This window comes from Erithacus rubecula (assembly GCF_903797595.1).
Source record: "Erithacus rubecula genome assembly, chromosome: 3".
NCBI classification, from domain to species: Eukaryota; Metazoa; Chordata; class Aves; order Passeriformes; family Muscicapidae; genus Erithacus; species Erithacus rubecula.
The window spans coordinates 144,873,241-144,892,692 of NC_136689.1; the positions used below are offsets into that span (position 1 = coordinate 144,873,241).

At 41.8% G+C, this 19,452-nt stretch overlaps 1 protein-coding gene across 1 annotated transcript in view; it reads right to left on the bottom strand.

Annotated features, from left to right (window-relative positions):
- TG (thyroglobulin) overlaps window positions 1-19,452 on the bottom strand; it is a gene marked incomplete at its 5' end in the record, with an annotated part of 142,514 nt that overhangs the window by 111,114 nt on the left and 11,948 nt on the right. The window contains 12 exons of the mRNA XM_079299572.1: window positions 1-167; window positions 2,428-2,584; window positions 3,089-3,243; window positions 5,466-5,675; window positions 9,513-9,713; window positions 10,357-10,468; window positions 11,340-11,452; window positions 11,876-11,953; window positions 12,519-12,656; window positions 12,991-13,233; window positions 14,968-15,555; window positions 17,129-18,193. The exon at window positions 1-167 is cut by the window's left edge and continues 58 nt beyond it. Coding sequence (XP_079155698.1) covers window positions 1-167; window positions 2,428-2,584; window positions 3,089-3,243; window positions 5,466-5,675; window positions 9,513-9,713; window positions 10,357-10,468; window positions 11,340-11,452; window positions 11,876-11,953; window positions 12,519-12,656; window positions 12,991-13,233; window positions 14,968-15,555; window positions 17,129-18,193 — 3,227 coding nt within the window. The remainder of the gene's footprint in view (window positions 168-2,427; window positions 2,585-3,088; window positions 3,244-5,465; window positions 5,676-9,512; window positions 9,714-10,356; window positions 10,469-11,339; window positions 11,453-11,875; window positions 11,954-12,518; window positions 12,657-12,990; window positions 13,234-14,967; window positions 15,556-17,128; window positions 18,194-19,452) is intronic.

Sequence of the window (19,452 nt, forward strand, 5' to 3'; positions counted from 1 at the left end):
TCTACATCCGAGCTGCACTCGGGGAGACAGATCAAACTCTTCATCCCGGGGAAAATCAATGACAGAATCTGCTAGGAACTGCTTGGAATCCAAATGCAGCAGGAAAACACCATCCTTAATCTCTTTTATAAATGCTCCAATAAGATTTTCTCCAACAATTTCATTTTCTAAAGAGGGAAAAAATATACAACAAAATTGCGTGGAAGACATTTCCATAATGCAGGAAAGGATAACAACACAGAAACTGATGAAGTTAAAAACAGAGGCAGATGCAGAAATACAAGCATGTTAACAAACAGCAGACCATAATGAATCTGTACAGAGTCTATAAAATTATAGTCTTACCTGACTCACTCTGTTTAAATTCAGCCAAAGACATCTCAAACAGAAGGTGTCAAAGCTGCCTTAGCAGGTAATGGAAGTTGGAATTTCATGGGACATGATGGTGTCATCTCAAACAGAAGGTGTCAAAGCTGCCTTAGCAGGTAATGGAAGTTGGAATTTCATGGGACATGATGGTGTCATGAACACAAAGAGCAGGTTCTGCTCTGTCCCTTCTGAAACCATACAACTATTCCCTCAAAAAGCTCTTTTTGTACTACAGGGAATTTATAGTGTGGGGAGGGACAAAAAGGTAATGCCCTCAAAGAGGAAGACTTTCACAAGAAATGTTGAGTATAAGACCAAACACACTTATACTTTGATTCACTTTCTGCAAACTGCTTGAACATTCACATGGGCAATGAAATATTAGATATCATTCAGATTAGATACAATTTAGATTAGATACAAGAAAGAAGTTTTTTGCTGTGATGGTGGTGAAACACTTGACCAAGTTGCCCAGAGAGGCAGTAGATGCCCCAGCCCTGGAAATGTTCAAGGTCAAATTGGAAGGGACTCTGAGGAACCTGACTGAGGTGAAAATATTCCTGCCCATGGCAGGGATGTTGCACTAGATTTCCTTTAAAAGTCCCTTCCAAGCCAAACAATCTATTGTTCTGTGTTTTGTGTTTCCCTTAGAACAGGGAACAACTGGATGGATGTAAACAATAATTAATTATAGAGCCAGGAACTACAGGACCACTGCAGCTGCCATCTGTGTCCTGAAGGGTTTTGAATTCAGTTCTGACCAAGCAAAATTGCTGTAGGACACATATCCCCAAGCCCCAAAGTTAGAAGGAAGGACACACACAGACAGAGCTATTTCTGTTTAGTGCTGGGAACACCATTCCAAAGCAGTGAAACTGGAGAAAAGGTCACACAGAATCACCAAGGTTGGGAGAGATTTTCAAGATAATCTAGTCCAGACACCATCTCAGCAGCACCATATTCCCCCTAAATCATGTCCTCAATGACACATCCAGATGCCCCTTGAACATGGCCAGAGATGGTGACTCCACCACTTGCTTGGCCAGCTTATTCTAATGCCTGACCATTCTCTCAATTAAAACATTTCTGATATCTAATCTGAACCTCACCTGGGGCAACCTGAGCCTATTTCCTCTTTTCCTGTCTCTTGAGATCTGGGAGAAGAGAATGACCCCACCTCCTTTCAGGCAGCTGTAGAGAGCAGTAAGAGCTCCCTTTTCCTCCAGGCTAAATACCCCCAGCTCCCTCAACTGCTCCACACCAACTTAAGCTCCAGACTCTTCCCCAGCCCCATTGCCCTTCTCTGGATACACTCTAGAACCTCAATGTCCTTTTTGAAGTGAGGGATCCAAAAATGAACAGAGGATTTGAGGTGTGGCCTCACTGGTGCTGAGTATGGGGGACAATCACTGCCTGGTCCTGCTGGCCACATTATTCTACATACAGGCCACTATTCTTGACATGCACACAGAGGGCATTTAGACTTGGGATACATTTTTAATATCTTTTATTTTGAAGGAAAATACTGTCTGCTTTGCAAGAAGTTCCTTATACCATCCCTAATTCCCATGGAAACCACGGCAAACATCAGCCAGTCAGTGGTCTCTGTTTAGCTGCTCCAGGACATCAGAAGTAAGGATCATTCTTTAGTGTCAAAGGTAATGCAACTAATAGAAAAAGAGGGAAAAGGGAAAAGAAGAAAAAAATAACTTGCAAGAAATTATTTAAGTTTTTGACAACATGTGAATTGTGCTTCTCTGAATACAATGAATATAAATACTTTTACACCACTTAGGACTTGTCCAATGGAAATTAACATCTGGGACAGTTCAGCTCATGCCTGATAAAGTAATTTTCAACCCTAGTTAAGGTAGCTGGGAAAGGCAGTCCTATCTGAAAGAAACATTCAATTATTGTTTCTTTCCACTGTGTGGTCACAGCCTGAGAAGGGAAATATATCAACACCAAAAGCTCAAAAACACAACACCAGTGCTATAAAGAGTGGGAAGCAAAATGATTAAAAGCAAATCACAGAAACATCAGAGAAAGAAAGATTACCAATATCATGTAAGTCAGGGAGAGAAGCTGTTGGGATGTTTTCCAGCTGAGTCCTCCACGTGATGTTCACTCCCAGGCGATCCACGCTCAGGCATTCCACAGAGACAGTGGAATCATCACACATGGAGACTGAGCCAGTTTTTCCAAATGCATTTACCTTAAATTCAGAATTAAGTGAAATCACAGTTAGTCAACCTGAGAATTTTCTTTTTTTTGCCTTGCCCTATTCATTTTCCACTGTATTATACTCAAAGTAACACTGTCAAAAGGGGCTGCAAAAACAGAAGAAAGAAAATATAATTTTAGCAAGTCATATAGTCACTGTAAGAACAGTCAAAATATTCTCTTCCATTGAAACAAATTTTTAACAAATATTGGACTGATGTTATATGACTTTTATAGCTGGAACTAAACTGATCTGATGATGTGGTGTGAGACTAAACCTCCTATTTTCCCACTCATTCATATGACAAGTGCTGCCAATCCTGACAGATTTCATGGCATCTTCCATTCTTGCACATTTCTCAAACAGGCAAAGGTCCATGTTGTGCTTCACTTTTTTTCTTAATTTTTAATGCGACACAAACACAAACAAGTAAAACAAAACCAAACAAAACAAAACAAAATCCACCAACAATGGAAGAAAAGGAATTTAAATTACCTGGAGGTGACATAAACCACGAGCCTTCAATTCATCTAAAATAAATATTTGGAATGCCTGGAGTAGCCCAGAGTAGTCAGAACTACATGTCTTCTCAGGAGGCAGGCGTAGTTGAAAGTGTGTTTGAGCTTGGACTGTCTGAAATAATTGGAGCTCTAAAAATGAAGTAGAGAGGGCATTTAGTAGCCTCACTAATGAGGAACCTGACCTTCAGAGTTACATTGAGAAAAGACAACACTGATTGTACATTCTCATGTTGCATCAAAAGCATTTCCCCACTTTCAGATGAAAGCAGTAGAGCTGTCAGTAGTAAATAACAAGCAGCAAGACACAAGCTTGATAAATATAAATGTTGTGCATTAGCGAAAAAGCCAAGTGATACACTTAGATAATGATGAAGAGATATTTTCCACCTGACCACTAATTCACAGAAGGATAAGGACAATCTGGATCATCACTGATAATTTTTCATATGCCTTAGTAAATAGGAAGTTCCAGAGAACTACATGGAAGCTGACATTGTGCCAACACTTAGAAAAGAAAGAGAAAGACTTGTCAATTTTCACTTTTCTTACATGCAATCATGAAAACAATTATATTTTAGAAGTAATTAAATGGTGAAGGCAATTAATACTAATGTAAATGTGCTTTTGGAAACCCTGTTTGTCAAACTAAATGGGAATAAGTTTTAGGAGAGAATAAATTTACAGAATAATGGCATTGTCATGGACATGTACAAGAGCGTTCTGAATTTTTGACAGCAAACCCAAGTGATGCTAGCCACACAAATTGATGACAAATCTGTGAGCTCATCAGTCAGAAAATCAAAATCTATTTAATCAGTTTTTAGCAATAAAAAAATATGCAAGTTTCTTGTACTGCAACACTGATGCCAGGCTCCAGGGAGGGTTTGCTATCCCAGGTTCAGCAGTGGTGCTGTCATTCCACCTCCAAATGGAGCTGCCTCATCCCACCAGGCTGGAGAGGCAGCAGAACTCTCCCTCATTCAGCCCCTCTGCAGGTCCTCCCTGCATCACACTCAAGTGGCACTGCTGGAGCACAATTCCTCATCCCTCACCCCAAAAAAGAGCATGAGAAAGGCTGGGGAGCTTCCAAGGAGAATGGCAGATGGCACCAGGGGACACAAACCCCTGCTTCTTCTGCAAGGCACAAAGTCCTCCTCTGCTGAGTTTCTCAAGGAGTATTTAAAGAGCTGATTTACCCACAGTCTCTAAATGTATACATAAAGAACAGGAAATATGATTTTTGAGAGTGAGGGTAACTATCCATTGGAACAAATTACTAAGTGTTTTGGTGAATTCTCCATTCTTGTGAAATTTGTTCAATTGCCTTCTGATTTGTTGGGAATCTTTTCTCTCTCCTTAAAATCATGCTCTATTCCAAACACAAATTACTGGGGGAAATCCTTGGCTTACAGTAAACTTCATAGCAGATAAATAAAAATAAAACATACTCCCCTCTGTCCCTACAGAGTTATTCCACTGCCATCAGGCAAACATGGAAGTCATTTCATAACATGCTACAGAAACTTCACAAACACAATCACAGACAAAAATTTCAGTCTGAAATTGAAAGTTTAAAAATATTTGCATTTGGGATAGAAGAGTTTAACCCATTCTTAAGACTGGTTAATGGGTGTAGCCTATTTTGGAAGTGCAGGAAGACCTGCACTTCTCAAAGTTCAGCACTGCCACAAATTGCCATTTTGATCAGAATGCATGTCTTTTTAAAAATAATTGAAAAGGCCAACATTAATATCCAATTGCATGAGCTCTGAATGGACATCCAATTCTTCCGAGATTTAAAGTGTCATTTTTTTTCTTGAAAGAAAAATTCTTTGAAAAGTACCAGAAGTCAGCCAACAAATACAGCAATAATCCTTAAGAACAGACTGCTGCAAAAAAGATGCAGAAGTAACAGTGACTTGATTATGCAAATAAACAGTCAAGTTCAGCCAAATTCAAACATCTGGTGCTCATCTGTTCTTCCAGGACTAAGTAGTTCCATCAGAATCACTTATGGTGCCAGCATCTTTTAACTAACAAGAAAAATCTGCATATAGATTGAATAACTATTTATGGCTCTATTATTACAGGCAAGAGGGACAGTTTCTGGCACAGGGGCCAGCCAAGAGCCAGAGGTGAAGATGGCAGAAAACAGAACACATCTCCTGCACCTTAACTTAGCAACTCCCCTATAACCACGGCTGTTATTCACACAGGAGTTCTGTGATAAGACCTGATTTCTGCACCGTTTAAAAAAGCTCAGCTTAGCACTGAGCCCTCCCCAAGCCCCAGCAGATCAGATCAGATGACAGCAGAGCAGACCAGGTCGGATTAGATCAGGTCAGACATACTCTGGCAGGCCTGGAGCAGAGGGGCAGCTGAGAGCCAGCGCCGCTGCCGCGTGTCACACTGGGAGGAGGCGCTGGCAGTGGCACTGTGGAAGCCCTGGCGACACATGAGCTGGCACTGCTGGGTGCTGGGAGCTTGCCCAGGGATGTTCTCACAAAGTACAGCCCCATTGGCAACTGCTGAGGCACCAAATGGCAGAGCACACTGCGGACCTGCACGGGAGACAGGGGATGTGTGTTAGAGGCAGACTGTGATGACTTCTAGACCCATAAATCCCTCAAATCCACAGATTCAAACCTAGACAGCACCCTGTGCCTTTCCCACTCATCAGCTTTGAGGCCAGCTTGGTTGAGTTTACTGAAGCTGATGGAAAGACACATATTGGCTGTGGTGGGTAATCAGGTCCAGAAAGGGACGTGCGTGGTTTCTAGGAACAGACACATTTTGAACAGCCATGAATAAATTTAAGCAGGAAATGAGAAGGAGATTTCAAACCAACAGCAGAACAAACCTTTACAGAAAATATCTAGTGGAAACAAGCAGGGCAAAATAAACCTCATCTCAGTTCCCTTTAGATTGAAGTTTGAAAGGTTTAGATCAGGGACCCATGTGTCTTCAGCTCCAAGATGTTTCTAGTGACCAGTAGGGCAGAAGGGCAAAATACAGATTTTTATATATATACACACACAGATATAGATAGATATAGATATAGATATAGATATAGATATATAGATATAGATATAGATATAGATATAGATATAGATATAGATATAGATATAGATATAGATATAGATATAGATATAGATATAGATATAGATATAGATAAAAATAAATATACCTGTATCTATATGTATTATATATATATATATATACACATATAGATATATTTATTTTTAAATATATTTATGTATATATATATATATATACACACAGTTGTATACAGCAGTATACAGCTTTAGAGTTGGAGCACAGTTTTCCCTATCAACTCACTCTGTATGAGTACAGTCACTCAAACCCTGCCAGTCCACTGTAACAGACTATTATAGCAGACTAATTACAGTGATAATTAATTTTTCCTAATCAGGGCAAGCCAACTGCTTCACTCAATATTAGCCAAATTCCAACTTAATTACTAAATATAACCAGGAATAATTAAACACGAGTTCCAGAGCTACAAAACGTAGGAAGAAAAAAACAACTTCCTCACTTATAAATAAATACAAATAAAAAGATGTTACCATATCATAAAATTCACTTGCTTGGTGCGTGTATATACATCATTTTCCAAATTACAATGCTCAGGTGAGTCCTAAACTTCCTGATCATTGAAGGGAGGCAAACATTGAGGTCTGAGCACCCTCCCTCACCCTTCCTGATGGACATATGAAGATTTATTTCATAACTAAGCAGCAACTTCATTTAAGGTATTAAATACCTTGTATTAAACTTTCAGTTAAAGCATTAAAACATTGCAGGATGAATCTGGGATCCAATGTGTGCAGTACATCTTTGTTTTCCATCTCTGAGCATTTCAATGCCAACAAAAATAGCTTTCATATCTGCCTCTCTGAATTGTCAAATGCATATTTTTATCTAAGTCTCCTTTATAGCAATTCTTTTGTAATAACTCTGTAATAGCTCTGTAAATGGGGCCACTACATTCCTTCTCTTCACTCATTGACTCTGTAGCCAGACTCTTTCTCAGTAAAGGTGGAAACCTGGCATCCTTGCTCAACAAACTTCTAATAAATCTCACAAAGTTTTAGGACCAGAAGACATCTCTGTAAAAGAGACAGCAATACTTATCCTGGCTGTTAAATCACAAAAATATAATCTTTATACAAAAATCAGTTTGTGGTTTCTTAACTGCTCTAACAATTAACAATTCCTCTGGTGCTACAATCTCTTCCTGCCTGTTCCATTGAGGTTGTGTGTGAACCAGGGAAGTACCCAGCCCCCAAAACAGAAGTGATTGATGGTTTCCTGGTGTGGTTTAAAGGTTTCAATTCTCCATCAGTGATTTGCTCATTTATCCCTCTAGAGATGCCACTCCATTTTCTATTGTTGTCAAGCCTGCACCATTTTGTCATTGTCTTGTTTGTTGGCCTTGGAGGAGTGAATCAGAATCCAGCTCACTACTGACACTTCTTTCATAGGTGTTTCCAAAGATTTCCTCAAGGAAACATCTCCAGGACCTTCTCCAGAAACCTGTATCCCCTCTGTCTCTGCTCAGAGTTCTGGGAAGTGGGCATGAGGATGGGAAATGCATGTGAGGACTGCTAGAGCACTTGGCATCATCTCTCCAGTGCATGCCAGCTGGAGGAAGCTGGATTCTACCCCTGATGGAAGTGATTAAACTAATGAGAACCTCCTGGCATGTACTGGGCACTCTGAGTTATTACTTTCTGTTTACAACTGTCTGTTCTAATGCTGGAGGAGAAATTTATCTTATTTTCCCACCACAACAGCTTATTTTGCTAATAAAGAAGATCTCCAAGGCAGCAGTACAGTACTCCTTTTTCCTGAACAATTATTAGTAATCCCAGGACTAGGGGCATAAGGCTGGGTCACTGAGGAGAAAACTAAGTTCTGATTCTTTATTTTTACACAATAACTAAGTTGTATATCATTAAAAGTTCCATAGCTGTTTCAAAATCAAGGGAACCCACTAAAGATTATTTAAATCTTTATGCAGAAAATAACAAATAGCTTTCAGTACAAACAGGTTTCCAGTACACTTTCAAAGCATGTCAGCTCAGTATTTTTAAAAAGAAGGGTCATCAATCATTATTAGTCTCTATTTTCTCTAGGAAAAGTACAGGATGGCAGCAGCACTGTAGGTGTGGTCAGCTCTGCTTCTGTGAAGAGCTAAAAAGCTGCCTTGGATGGCACATTCAGGCATCCCCACACAACACCATGGGGTAAATACAACCATGGGGTCTCCTTGTGGCTTCTCACAAAATCCCACCCTCAGAACCCTCTATTGATACATCAGAGCCCAAGAAAATGATTTCCAGGTTGCCTGAGCAGTTTCCTAGTTGACAAGCACCTTGCAGGTAATTGGGTTGACACATTCAGGTGTTTTACAGTAAAATTGGAGAATCATTAAGTTTGGAAATGCCCTGTATGATCATTGAGTCCAGCACTGTCAGCTCCACCACTAAACCAGGTCCTCAAGTGCCATATCTTCTATTTGGTCAGTGAGCACAAGCCTGTGCTTGATCTTTATACAGCAGAGTCACAAAAATTATTATGTGGTCTTGTTTCCCTAATTTTTTTCAACCCTTCTCCCACAAAACAATCAAAAAAACACCAACAAAAAAAGATGAAAACAGTGGTATCCTGCAGACAGCTGTTGAAGGTTTTATTTTTGCTTCTCTAATTTTCACTAATCATTACATTTTGGAACCATTGCCTTGTAGAAATTTTAATTAATTTTGCATCACTTCAGTGATGGGAAAATGCACAAAGGACATTGCAAATTAAGTTTATCCAAATGTCTCCCATTTGGATATCTCACTGGAAACCATGAGTGAATTCCAGTGCTTCACAGCTCTGATCATTCAGGAAATACTCTGTGAATATGCAATGTTTTGGCACATCTTTTTCACAATTCTGGTCACAAGCCAAGAGTCAGAATGGCAGAAGCACACATTTTTCAAATTTTATGTTAGTCAGCTGAATGGGTTTTAATCCCAGAGCCAGCTTAGACTGGAGCAGGTTCAAGTTTGCAGCAAGCTGTTCAGATTTGCCTTATAGCTGGGTTTCATAGCTCAAATAGTTTGATTCAACCAAATTTATGAATTAGGAAAAGTTAAGAATCTGTTTCCTTCTCCTTTCTCCCCTCAGAAAGTACCTGAAGAAAACTGGACAGCATGTCCAGGTAGGTCTGAAATCTGCTACAACACAAAGATAAGAATGTTGCTTGAGCTAAAGTCTCAAAAGGTCTGAAGAAATAAGATTAAATTCAACTAGGGAGTGGAAAAAATTAGGATCTGGGTTAAATTTCAGGATTTGCTCACAAGTAAAATGCTGAAGCAGGAACTCACTTGCACATTCTGGTCTTCCCCCAGTCACTCGTGTCCCTGGCACCTCTTCTCCACTGCCAAAGACACACCAGCAGCTCTCCTGGTCCTGGCTGCACTGCACAGCAGAGAAGCTCCCCTGGTCCCCTCCACACTGGGGGATGTAGCCCCTGGCAGCCTCTCGTGAGACAGCTCTGGACCTCAGCATGTCACAGAAACTGGGACCTTCAAAGAGACACAGTCTTTGCAAGAGACACAATGGAAGACAATAAATTGACCTAAAGACTTTACCAACAGTTCTTCCAGTCTGTTTTGTTGGTAGGAAGAAAGATGAGTGATCATGAAACCATAAATAACTTGAACCACTATGGAAATGGGGAATTTTACTTCTTCTAGAAAAAAACCCACATTTTTTCTAAATATTAAAGTACAGGTAATACTGTTTTGGAAAAATAGTTGAGAAAATGCTGTTTTGGGTTTTTTTTACAATTGTGATAGTGTATCATTTAGATGCTGGTCTTTCAAATGCAAATAATATCAAGTTGTTCTTTTTAGTAAAAATTATTGATCAAGGTAATTTTAAATATAATCATATCATCATTTACATTTTAAAATAGTTAAAATGGTAGTAAGAAATCAAAGATCAAAAAATGCTTAAGTTTGTCTTGACTGTTTCATTTCTGGTGTTATGAAAGTAAAGGGCAACTGTTTTCAGACACCCTTCCAATGTTGCTGTGCTTTGTAAGCACCCTCTCACTGAGGAATTAAACTATGAGCCTCCCATGTTTCACAGGCAGCATTGTGAAAAGGAAAGTGAATATGCTGCCAAGCATGAGGCATCACAGGCAGGGGGCAAAGGATTACTCACACTCAGGATTGCCATCCAAGCCTTTGCTGCCACGCTGGAATATTTCTCCTGACACAGGATCCACACACCAAATATCTGTGTCAGATTTCTGCAGCACAGTGTATTCTCCTGTCTACAAAGAATCAAGGACATGTCATTGCAGAGCAATGTATTTTAATATAGACACAACAAAACCCATACCCCAAAGATTAGTTAAAATGCTTTATTACATTTACATTTGTCCACTATTAAAACATATTAAAAGGAATATACAAAACAAAATACAGTCCAACTGATTTAATAGATAGACCAGTCCCTGAAAGAAGAATCATTTATGTTGGAAAAGACCTCTAAGATCACAAAGAGTCCAACCATTAAGCAGGATGTAGACTAAAAGTCCATTGAGATAAAATCCTAGCTTGAAATGTGTTCAAAATTTGTTTAGATGTGGTGCTTAAAGATATGATTCAGTGGTGGACTCAGCAATGCTGGGGCAATAGTTGGACTTGACCTTACAGTCTTTTCCAACCTAAATGACTATGTGATTCTATATGATAAGGATTCTATTACATGAAATGTCTGTTCCTTGCCTGTCTCTGTCCTGCTCACTGCCACATTTTGAGAGCATCACAGACCCTGTTTTTGGGATATCTGCACCCAGCCCCCTCTCACTCTGTCATTCTCTCACAGCTCAGGAAGAAAGAGCCCCCCCAAATGCCAGTCAATTAAGATGTGCCTTTTAAACACAGCTCTGTAGGAGCACCAGGCAGAGCCTGCCTGTGGGAGGGAAGTGTGGGCAGGCACAGAGCTCCTGTTCCCAATCTCCATCCCAAAACTGTTTAAATTCTGCCTTCTGCAAGGCAACACTGGCTGTTAGCTTTGTCTTACCCTTTTCTTTCAGGTTAATAGAAATGCACAAGGGGTGCTTATAGAGATTGCAGAGAAAGTGTACATGACTATGGCTTTGTGTAAGCAGAACTCCTCCCTCAGCCATGCCAAATCACCTCAAGGCAGGTGGGGATGAACAGATCAGCTGCAGAGGTGTCCAGCTTTGCACTGCTCTGTCTCCAGCTGGAAATTAGGGCATTGCCTCGAGACCGCTGACACGAAGTCTGGCCTGTCAGAGGGAAAACACTTTTAAAATAAAATCAAGTTGCAGACCTAAACAAGAGAAACAAGCTCCCTCACACATCTGCATTAGGCACTGCTACAGTCCCAGGCAGGGAATTCCTGATTGGTGTTTGATAAAACCACAGAATGGCTGAGGAGGGAAGGCACCCCTGGAGACACCTGGCTGGACAAGTGGCCCAGTCCCCCTGCTCAGGTACAACAGTAGAGAGTCCACTCTCAAATCATGCAAGCCAAAATCACACACAACAAAATTAAATGAATTAGCAAAATAAGAATATAATTATTTCTACTTTTCTCCCAATGGTTAGAAGCAAGCCTTACTTCATGCATATCACATTAGAATTTCCAATAAATATTAAAATTTGCAAGAACACGAAAGACAAATATTTAGGAAGAAAACCCAACTGACATTTGGGAAGTTCAGCTGAGCGTGAGACCAAGGAATCCATGACATAACGTCCTCTCTCATCCACACACCAGCAATGACCTGGCCAGGAAAGAAAAGCATCTTTATTTTAGATGTGGTACTGCAGTGTGCTTTGTTGCATACTAAGAAGATTTTCACCCTCAGCAGTTCCACAGAAAGGGGTCAGTAAATCTAAGCCACAGCTCACTGTACTATCCAGGGGTAAGTAGACCACAGCTGAGAGCAGTGGTGCAAATGGAAATGTAGAAGCTCTGCTGAGACTCCTCCACTGCAGCCCTACCAGCTACTCCCAGAAACCTGGCATCACCCACAAGCTTGCTGAGGTGTGCTTCACCTCACCATCCTGGTCATGAGTGAAGGCATGAAGCAAAAACAGCTCCTGGACCAACCCCCAAGGAACACAACTAGCAGCAAGCAACTGAGTATTTACTGATTTTTGAGCCCCAATGGGCTGCCACTGAAGTAAAGTCAATTTACTCACATCTTGTAAACCCTATCACCTTCTTCCAGTCTGACTGCTACTGGTTTTCTACTTTTAATTAGAATTTTTGGGGGATTTTGTTGGTTTGGTTTGGGTTTTTTAATTATTTAGACAGCCCAGAGTGTCTTGTTAGGAATTGCTCACCTGTGCTCTCATAGCACTGAGTTGGCTCCCAGTTTCCCAGACCATCACACTGAGGGATGTAAGGGAGAAATCCCAGCTGTGCTGCTTCCCCAGAAGAACGTTTTGAAGTAAAGTGACTCTGCCAGTAGAAGTGCAGGACTATAAAAGACAAGTAAAAGAAAGCTCTAGTGCCCAATACAGGATACATTAAATGCACATGTTTACAAAAATCTGAATGATCCCTGTACTTCAGAAGACAATAAATACATTTAAGTACATGAAGTCTGGTTATTGCCCAGATTTTATATTTGCATTGTGCCATACATATGAGACAACAGAAATCAGTGTTTGGCCTGGCAGCTTAATGACCCTGATTAATTACACCTGCTGAGTCGCACCTGCTTTTCAGCAGAGTTGCATTTGACATCAAGTGTTCTTGCACAGATTCTGGGCGTGACTCCCTTTAATTCAGCCTCCTCTCCCTTCCACCCACCTGACCATGCAGCCAGCTGGAGAGCAGGGTCACTGCCCGAGAGCAGCTTCTGGGAGACCCCAGCCCCCAGCCCAAAGGGCCCAGCAGAGCGCAGGAGGTCACTGTCTGTGAGCTGAACCCCCTTTGCCAGCAGGAAACTCTCTCCAAAGGCAAACTGGGACCCATTTGAGGCCAGGATGAGCTGCTCTGCCTCCTCCACAAACTTCATGGCTTCCTGCTTCACACCTTCACATATGCCAGGACCTGTATAGAAAAGTGTATATATGAAGAGTATATTAACAACTTTCATCTAAATCCAGTAGATATTGCCATGAAAACTAACTAGTCTTTTAACTAGCATCATCTGTTTCCCTCTAAAATCAGTGTTGAATTGCATAATGAAGCAAGCAAAGGAGACTTGTCACTGCTTAGCTGTTTAACAGCAAGAGCCTTAGAATGCCATAAGTAACACAAACATTGTCCATGTCTTAGGCCAAAGGCTTGATGTTTTTAAGTAAGTCCTGGTTGGTTACAAACTGAGTCAATAGTCCCTACAGAACATTCCCTCAGTCGCTGTGTCCCAGGTTATAATGCAAAGATAGGCCCAAAGGTATGTTTTCTATCCATCTGCTGAAACCAGGTGGGGCAGTGATTCTTATCTCTGTGGGAGATATCCTCTGCTAATGGGCCAGCTGTTAAAACCAGATGGGGCAATTTCTTTATCTTTCCCATGACCCATCCTTCCTCCAGGAAGAAATCTTCTGTTAATGGGCCATTTTGTCCCAGTGCATGAATGATAAAATTACATCATCCCACTGGGAGATGCTCCACCCAGGGAGAGGAACCAAGCATTTTCCACCTAGATAAAAACTGAGATTTGGAACACCAAAGCAGCCCTTACCCACTGGTTTCCAGAGGACAAGAGCTACCAGACCTTTCTACAGGATCACTGCTTCAACAAGAGCACTTCATCTGGAGTGCTACCACCACCCTAACTAGTGTGGTGTCAGGTTGCATTCTGACACTGTCAATGGTTTTTCTTTTGTACTATTGCATGTAATTTTCTTTTTTTTTTTTTTTCCTATTAAATTGTATTTCTGATTTGGAGTCTCTCACTGGTTTTGCTTTCAAAACCATTACATGCTGCCATAAAAATATGTGGATAATCAGAAGTGAGAGTCAAAAAGGAAAATTAAGGTATATCCTTTGGGCCTGGAGTGGCAGCTGACACTTGGCCTATCCTCTCCATGAATCTACTGACCCAGAAAGGGCAGTTCAACACACCAAAGCAGCTCCATGAAAGCTGCCCCTCCAAAATAACTCAGTTAATCTGCTTCATCCCCTTTATTTCCCACTTGCCCACAGAACTGGAATCTCCATCAGTTCATTGTCCTGTCTCTTTTCCACAGCTGGAAAAATACTGTGTGATGAGAACAATTTCAGTGATGGCATTTTAATACAGGTCACAGGAGTTACCCCAAAGAGGGCCCAGCACCTTTGCAGGAGGTGTCTAGACAGAGAGCTTACTGAGCTGCAGTGCTGGCCCCACTCTCCTCCTAGTGACTTCTAGGGGATATCTGTTACTGTTGACCACATAATAAGAAGCTGTAAAGAAAACCCCTCTTGCTTCAGTTTAAGGCATTCTTGGGAGCCATTTATATTATGGTGTAATCCTGATTTTTCCATACAACTCTTCACACTTTCTAATATCCTTTACCATCTTCTGCAAAACCGTTATATGTCCAAACTCTGAATTATGAGATCTACACAGACTTGATATGAAACTTTATTTCTCCTTATTTCCAAAGCTCAGCCAACACTTACTTACCAAAATGAGTCACCCTACTTCTGATGTCCAGCAATAACAGCAGTGCTGACGATCTTTCTGATAAGTTGTTGTCTGCTATTCACAGCAATTGAAAGGACTTCCCTCTATTGTGGCATAAAATAAAAGACCAGAAAACACTCCTACTTACATGCCAGAAATTGATTACTTACATGCTGGAACCTGGTTCACTCCTGCCCTTGTTCCTTCCAGCTCTCTTCCTTTGCTGTCAACACACCAACAATCACGAAGGTCAAAGTGGCCTAATGGAGCACTAAAATCAGAATAGGGTCCTGGGTAGTAGCTCAGCTGCTCAGTCAGAAGCTGCCAAAATGTATATGGGTCCAGCAAAATGTTCTCAGATGCACTGGTGAGGTTTCCTTCCAGCACTTGAGGCGGGAGATCCGTGAAGGAGGAATACATGGAGAACACGGGGAAGACATTCTGGTGCCCAGCCTCATACAAAGCTTTAACAAAAGCTGAAAAGTCTCCAGAGGATGCCTCTTTATACCCAGCTATCATGCTCAATAGATCAGGAACAGGCAGGGGCCTGCCCTGGTTGTTCTCTGCAATCCACCTCTGGTACCACTCGAAGGCTTGCTCGGGAGGGCCACTGCACTGCACCTGCCTCCAGCCACCCCCAGCAGCACACTGGGGGACGTGGAGGCTGGACAGCTGAGGCACAGCACTTGGACCTGACAGCAGCAGCTTCACAGCCTTGAGAAACTCCTGACCAGCTGTTACTTGGCAAGCACTTGGGCCTGGGAAAAGAAAAACACGCACATCTTCTGAATGCACTGAAGATATACAATACCCCTATCCTCTAGTACAATAAACACCACTACTAAAACTTGGTCACTCAGCCCAATAATAACAACATTCCTGGCCTGTTACTAAGAGGGCTTAGCAGTATTAAGGTCCCGTGCTGAACCAGGGCAAGATTTACAAAGGGATGTGAGCCTTCCAAGATGAATACAGATATGTTTTTTAAAAATTTGTGAGTACATTAGGTACTTATAGTTCTCACATAGGGGCCAGGTGCCACTAAATGCCTTCCTGAATCTGTTTACATCAATCAGATATTTTCAGATCTACATGGTAATCAGGTTGTTACTTGTTATTCAGCCAATCTGCAAAAGCAACCATCTGAATAGTGGGATAATATTGATTTTATTTCCCCTTGCACTGAACCAGAATATTTAAACTGCGTGTCCTCTCTTCCTACACTCCACTGAACATTGATGCTGAACATAAAATAACATCCCTCAAAATACTGAATAAGTTTGGTTTGAAAGCCCATTCTGCCATCTCCAGAGCCAAATTTCACTTTGCCACCAAGCAGCTCTACAAACCCAGCCAACCATGGGAGCTCATCTTCTTTTGAGCAACAGAGAATTCTGAACCTTTTTACTTTGGATTGCACTACAGATTGGTTGTTAGATATAAATCCCCTCTCAGTTCAGATCATGACAACAGACTCCCCTCTACTTCTGCAAACTGCTACAAAAAGGAGCTCCCTCACTATGCACCACCCTCAACTGCTGGACACTGCTATTTCTCCCAAAATGAGAAGCTCTCTTCTTACTCTATTCTCCCTGTTGATGTGTTGTTCTCAGTTCAGAGAAATTATAAAGACAAATATTCACTGCCTATGTGCTTCCTTCTTTCTCCATATTCCATAAAGAAAAGGGCAAGGAGAGGCAGTTCATAGTCAATTTGATATCTAAACTGATATCAAAGTCATTTGCAACTCACCTTTTTGGCCTGACTTTGTGACTTATGAGAAACCTACCAGCCATTAAATCCCCTTCTTATGCTTGGAGTCCTGTGATATCTTACCAATTTGAGGATATATTCTTGAGCTAAAAAGACTAAATCAAGTTCATTGTTTAAGGCATTGAAAATCTTTAGTTCTTATGAAAAGATCAGCAAGTGACCATGCCCAGGTGACTAGGTCTGGAAGAGTTTTTCACTAAGCAGGGGTCACATTCAGTTCCACAGAAGCTCCAGGTCTCCTGGGCATCAGGGGTGTTGCACACTCCAGCTGCACTCTGAGGCAGAGACATGCCCATGGCATGTTTAGTAACCAGGCAAGACCTCAGGCTCCTCTGCTTTGAGTATGCCCACCCTACACCCTGACCACCTTCAGCACCTGGGATATCAGGGCTGACACACTGCATTTCACACTATCCCCCTGCCATTTTAAAGCTGGCTTGCTTTCCTCATAGGAGACAGCAGATTTGCATACATTTGCATTTATTTCCAGATGTAATCACATACTAAGAACCATGGAATTGCAAAAGCATCTTTAAATTCCCAGTCCCTAAGACTTACATTGCATTGGCTTTCCAGCTTTTCCCCTTATTCCTGGGATAGTCTTGCCATTCAAATCGACACAGAAGCAATTTGTCCCATAACACTGGAGTGGCAGGAAGTCTCCATCCTCGGTACAAGAGGGAATAAAGAGGTCTGACCCTGCAGGCAGGCTTTGCTTCAGGTTTTTCAGGTTTCTCCTTTGCTTCTCACACTCAGTGGGACACCTTGGGCGCTCGCCTTGACGTCTCGAGCCTGGAACCTCCTTTCCCCAAGTGTCCAAACACCAGCACTCTCCTGCATAGCACTGAACTTCCTCAAACCTCCCCTCCTTGGTGCATGCTGGAACAAACAGGTCCCTTGGCTCCTCACCACAGTCTCTGGATCCCAGGGCTAGTTTCACCACTTCACCTAAATCTTCAGCAATGCTTTTGGGGACAGAAATTACTTGTTGAAGAAAAGTAAAGAACTCTGGTAGTTCCAGGACGGAAGAGAGGAATTTCATCAGGTTCTGATTGTCCTGCAGAGTTACTGTGCGGCCAAAGCTGCCCACCAGAGGTTTACTCAAGATGGAGCTCCCCTTTGATACCTCCAGTGAAAATGCCTCAGCTGACTCCAGAGGGCCTTGGCCATTATCCATCCCTGACACATCCTCCTGTGGGAAAAACTGGCCAATGCTGTGCTTCCCACTAGTGCCAAGCACCCCTGTGAAGTTGAACTGGATCAAATTCTTCAAGAACCTTCCTCCAAAGAGGTTTTCTTGGAAATGCTGTGGATTGGCAGTGGATTGCAGTGCCACTTGAACCAGCTCCCTGGATGGGAACATCCCTGTGATGGCTTCACTAAGGGTGGCTCCCAGCTCAGGATCCTGGCTGGAAAACGGGCTTTGTGCCAGTGGGGATGACAACCCAGAGTCCAGAAACAGCTCCTTGAAAGAGGCAGGGCAGGGTCTTGAAAAGCCACCAGCTTTGTCTGACTGCTTATCTGGTGTGGAAAGCAAATTGGACTGGCTGAAGTAGCCAGCAGGGCCATAAAGGAGCCTCGACAAGGCCCGTCGGCGCTGGGAGATGCACGACTGCTCCTCACCTGGAGAAAGATTTAAAAAAGAAAAAAGGACATTTTGCAACCTCCAGAACCTGCAATTCTATTCCTCTATTTCAAGCAGCTGGGGCAAAAACAACAGTAAAGTACAGATCAACCTGCTTCTCAACTATGCATCCTGCACACTGTTAAGGAATTTGAAATGTTAGTGACTACGGTCTACAAATAAAATTCTCCAGTCAAGACCCAAAATGAAAGGAAACATTCCTTCCCCACTGCTGAGTTCTCTGCTCTGTGAGAGAGCCATGGTCTACCCATGGCTGAAAGAATGAAAAATGTCCTTTCCAAATCTTTTAGCTCTCTAGTAGGACTCCTGTTGCTAATAAAAACCTTCAATGATCCAGGTGAAATATGGGAACCTAAGAAGGAGAAATAGATTGTGGAAGAACAGAAAGTTATTTTAAACAATGCCTGCTAATGAGGAATTTATGGAAGCTTCCTAACTAGATCTTCAGCCTCATAGTGAAGTGTTCATTGCGAGAGGTTTGAAAATGAATTGTTAAAATATGCAGTAATAGAGTGCTAAGGACCAAATGGCATTAATGAATGAGCTCTAAGGGAAAAAATACAGAATTTCAACAAAAAACCTCAACTGTCAGCATACTGAGGGTACCAACAGTGGCTCTGGGTACCCATATCCTGGGCTAAGTTTGTCACAGGTGTAGCTGCATCCAGCCCCATCTCTAGACTGATACACAGACAGCAACAGCTCCAAGTTAGGATGCAACACATCAGTGAAGAAGGACAAAGCTTAGGGCTCAAAAGCAGCAAGAAAGAAAAGACTTGGTAATTATAAAGTCACCAAGAATCAGACAGACAGGATGGTTATGGCACTGACTGCATCTCTGGAATGGACACAGCAGCTTAACTCACATGCCACACAGTTACCTGTCCTTGAAAAGTAGCAGAATTATAGAGAAGGGAGGCAAAAGTAGCAGAGCTACAGAGAAGAGGAGGCAAAAGTATTTTGAGGACAGAATAGCTTTTCCAGTATGAAAGAACATTCAGCCTGGATGAAAAAAAAAAAAAATGAAAAATGTTTTTAAGAAACAGTATTCTTCACATCATTCATAACAGACTATTATTATTCAGTATTTCTTGAAGTGCAAAGAAGTCCAGATGTAGAGCACATAATTATGATCATGAAGTTTATTGCCAGAGAGTGCTAGGAAGGATAAAAGGCTAGAGGGCAATTAGGCAAATCCCTGGAAGATAACTCCACAGGGGAGGGCTGAACACAATGA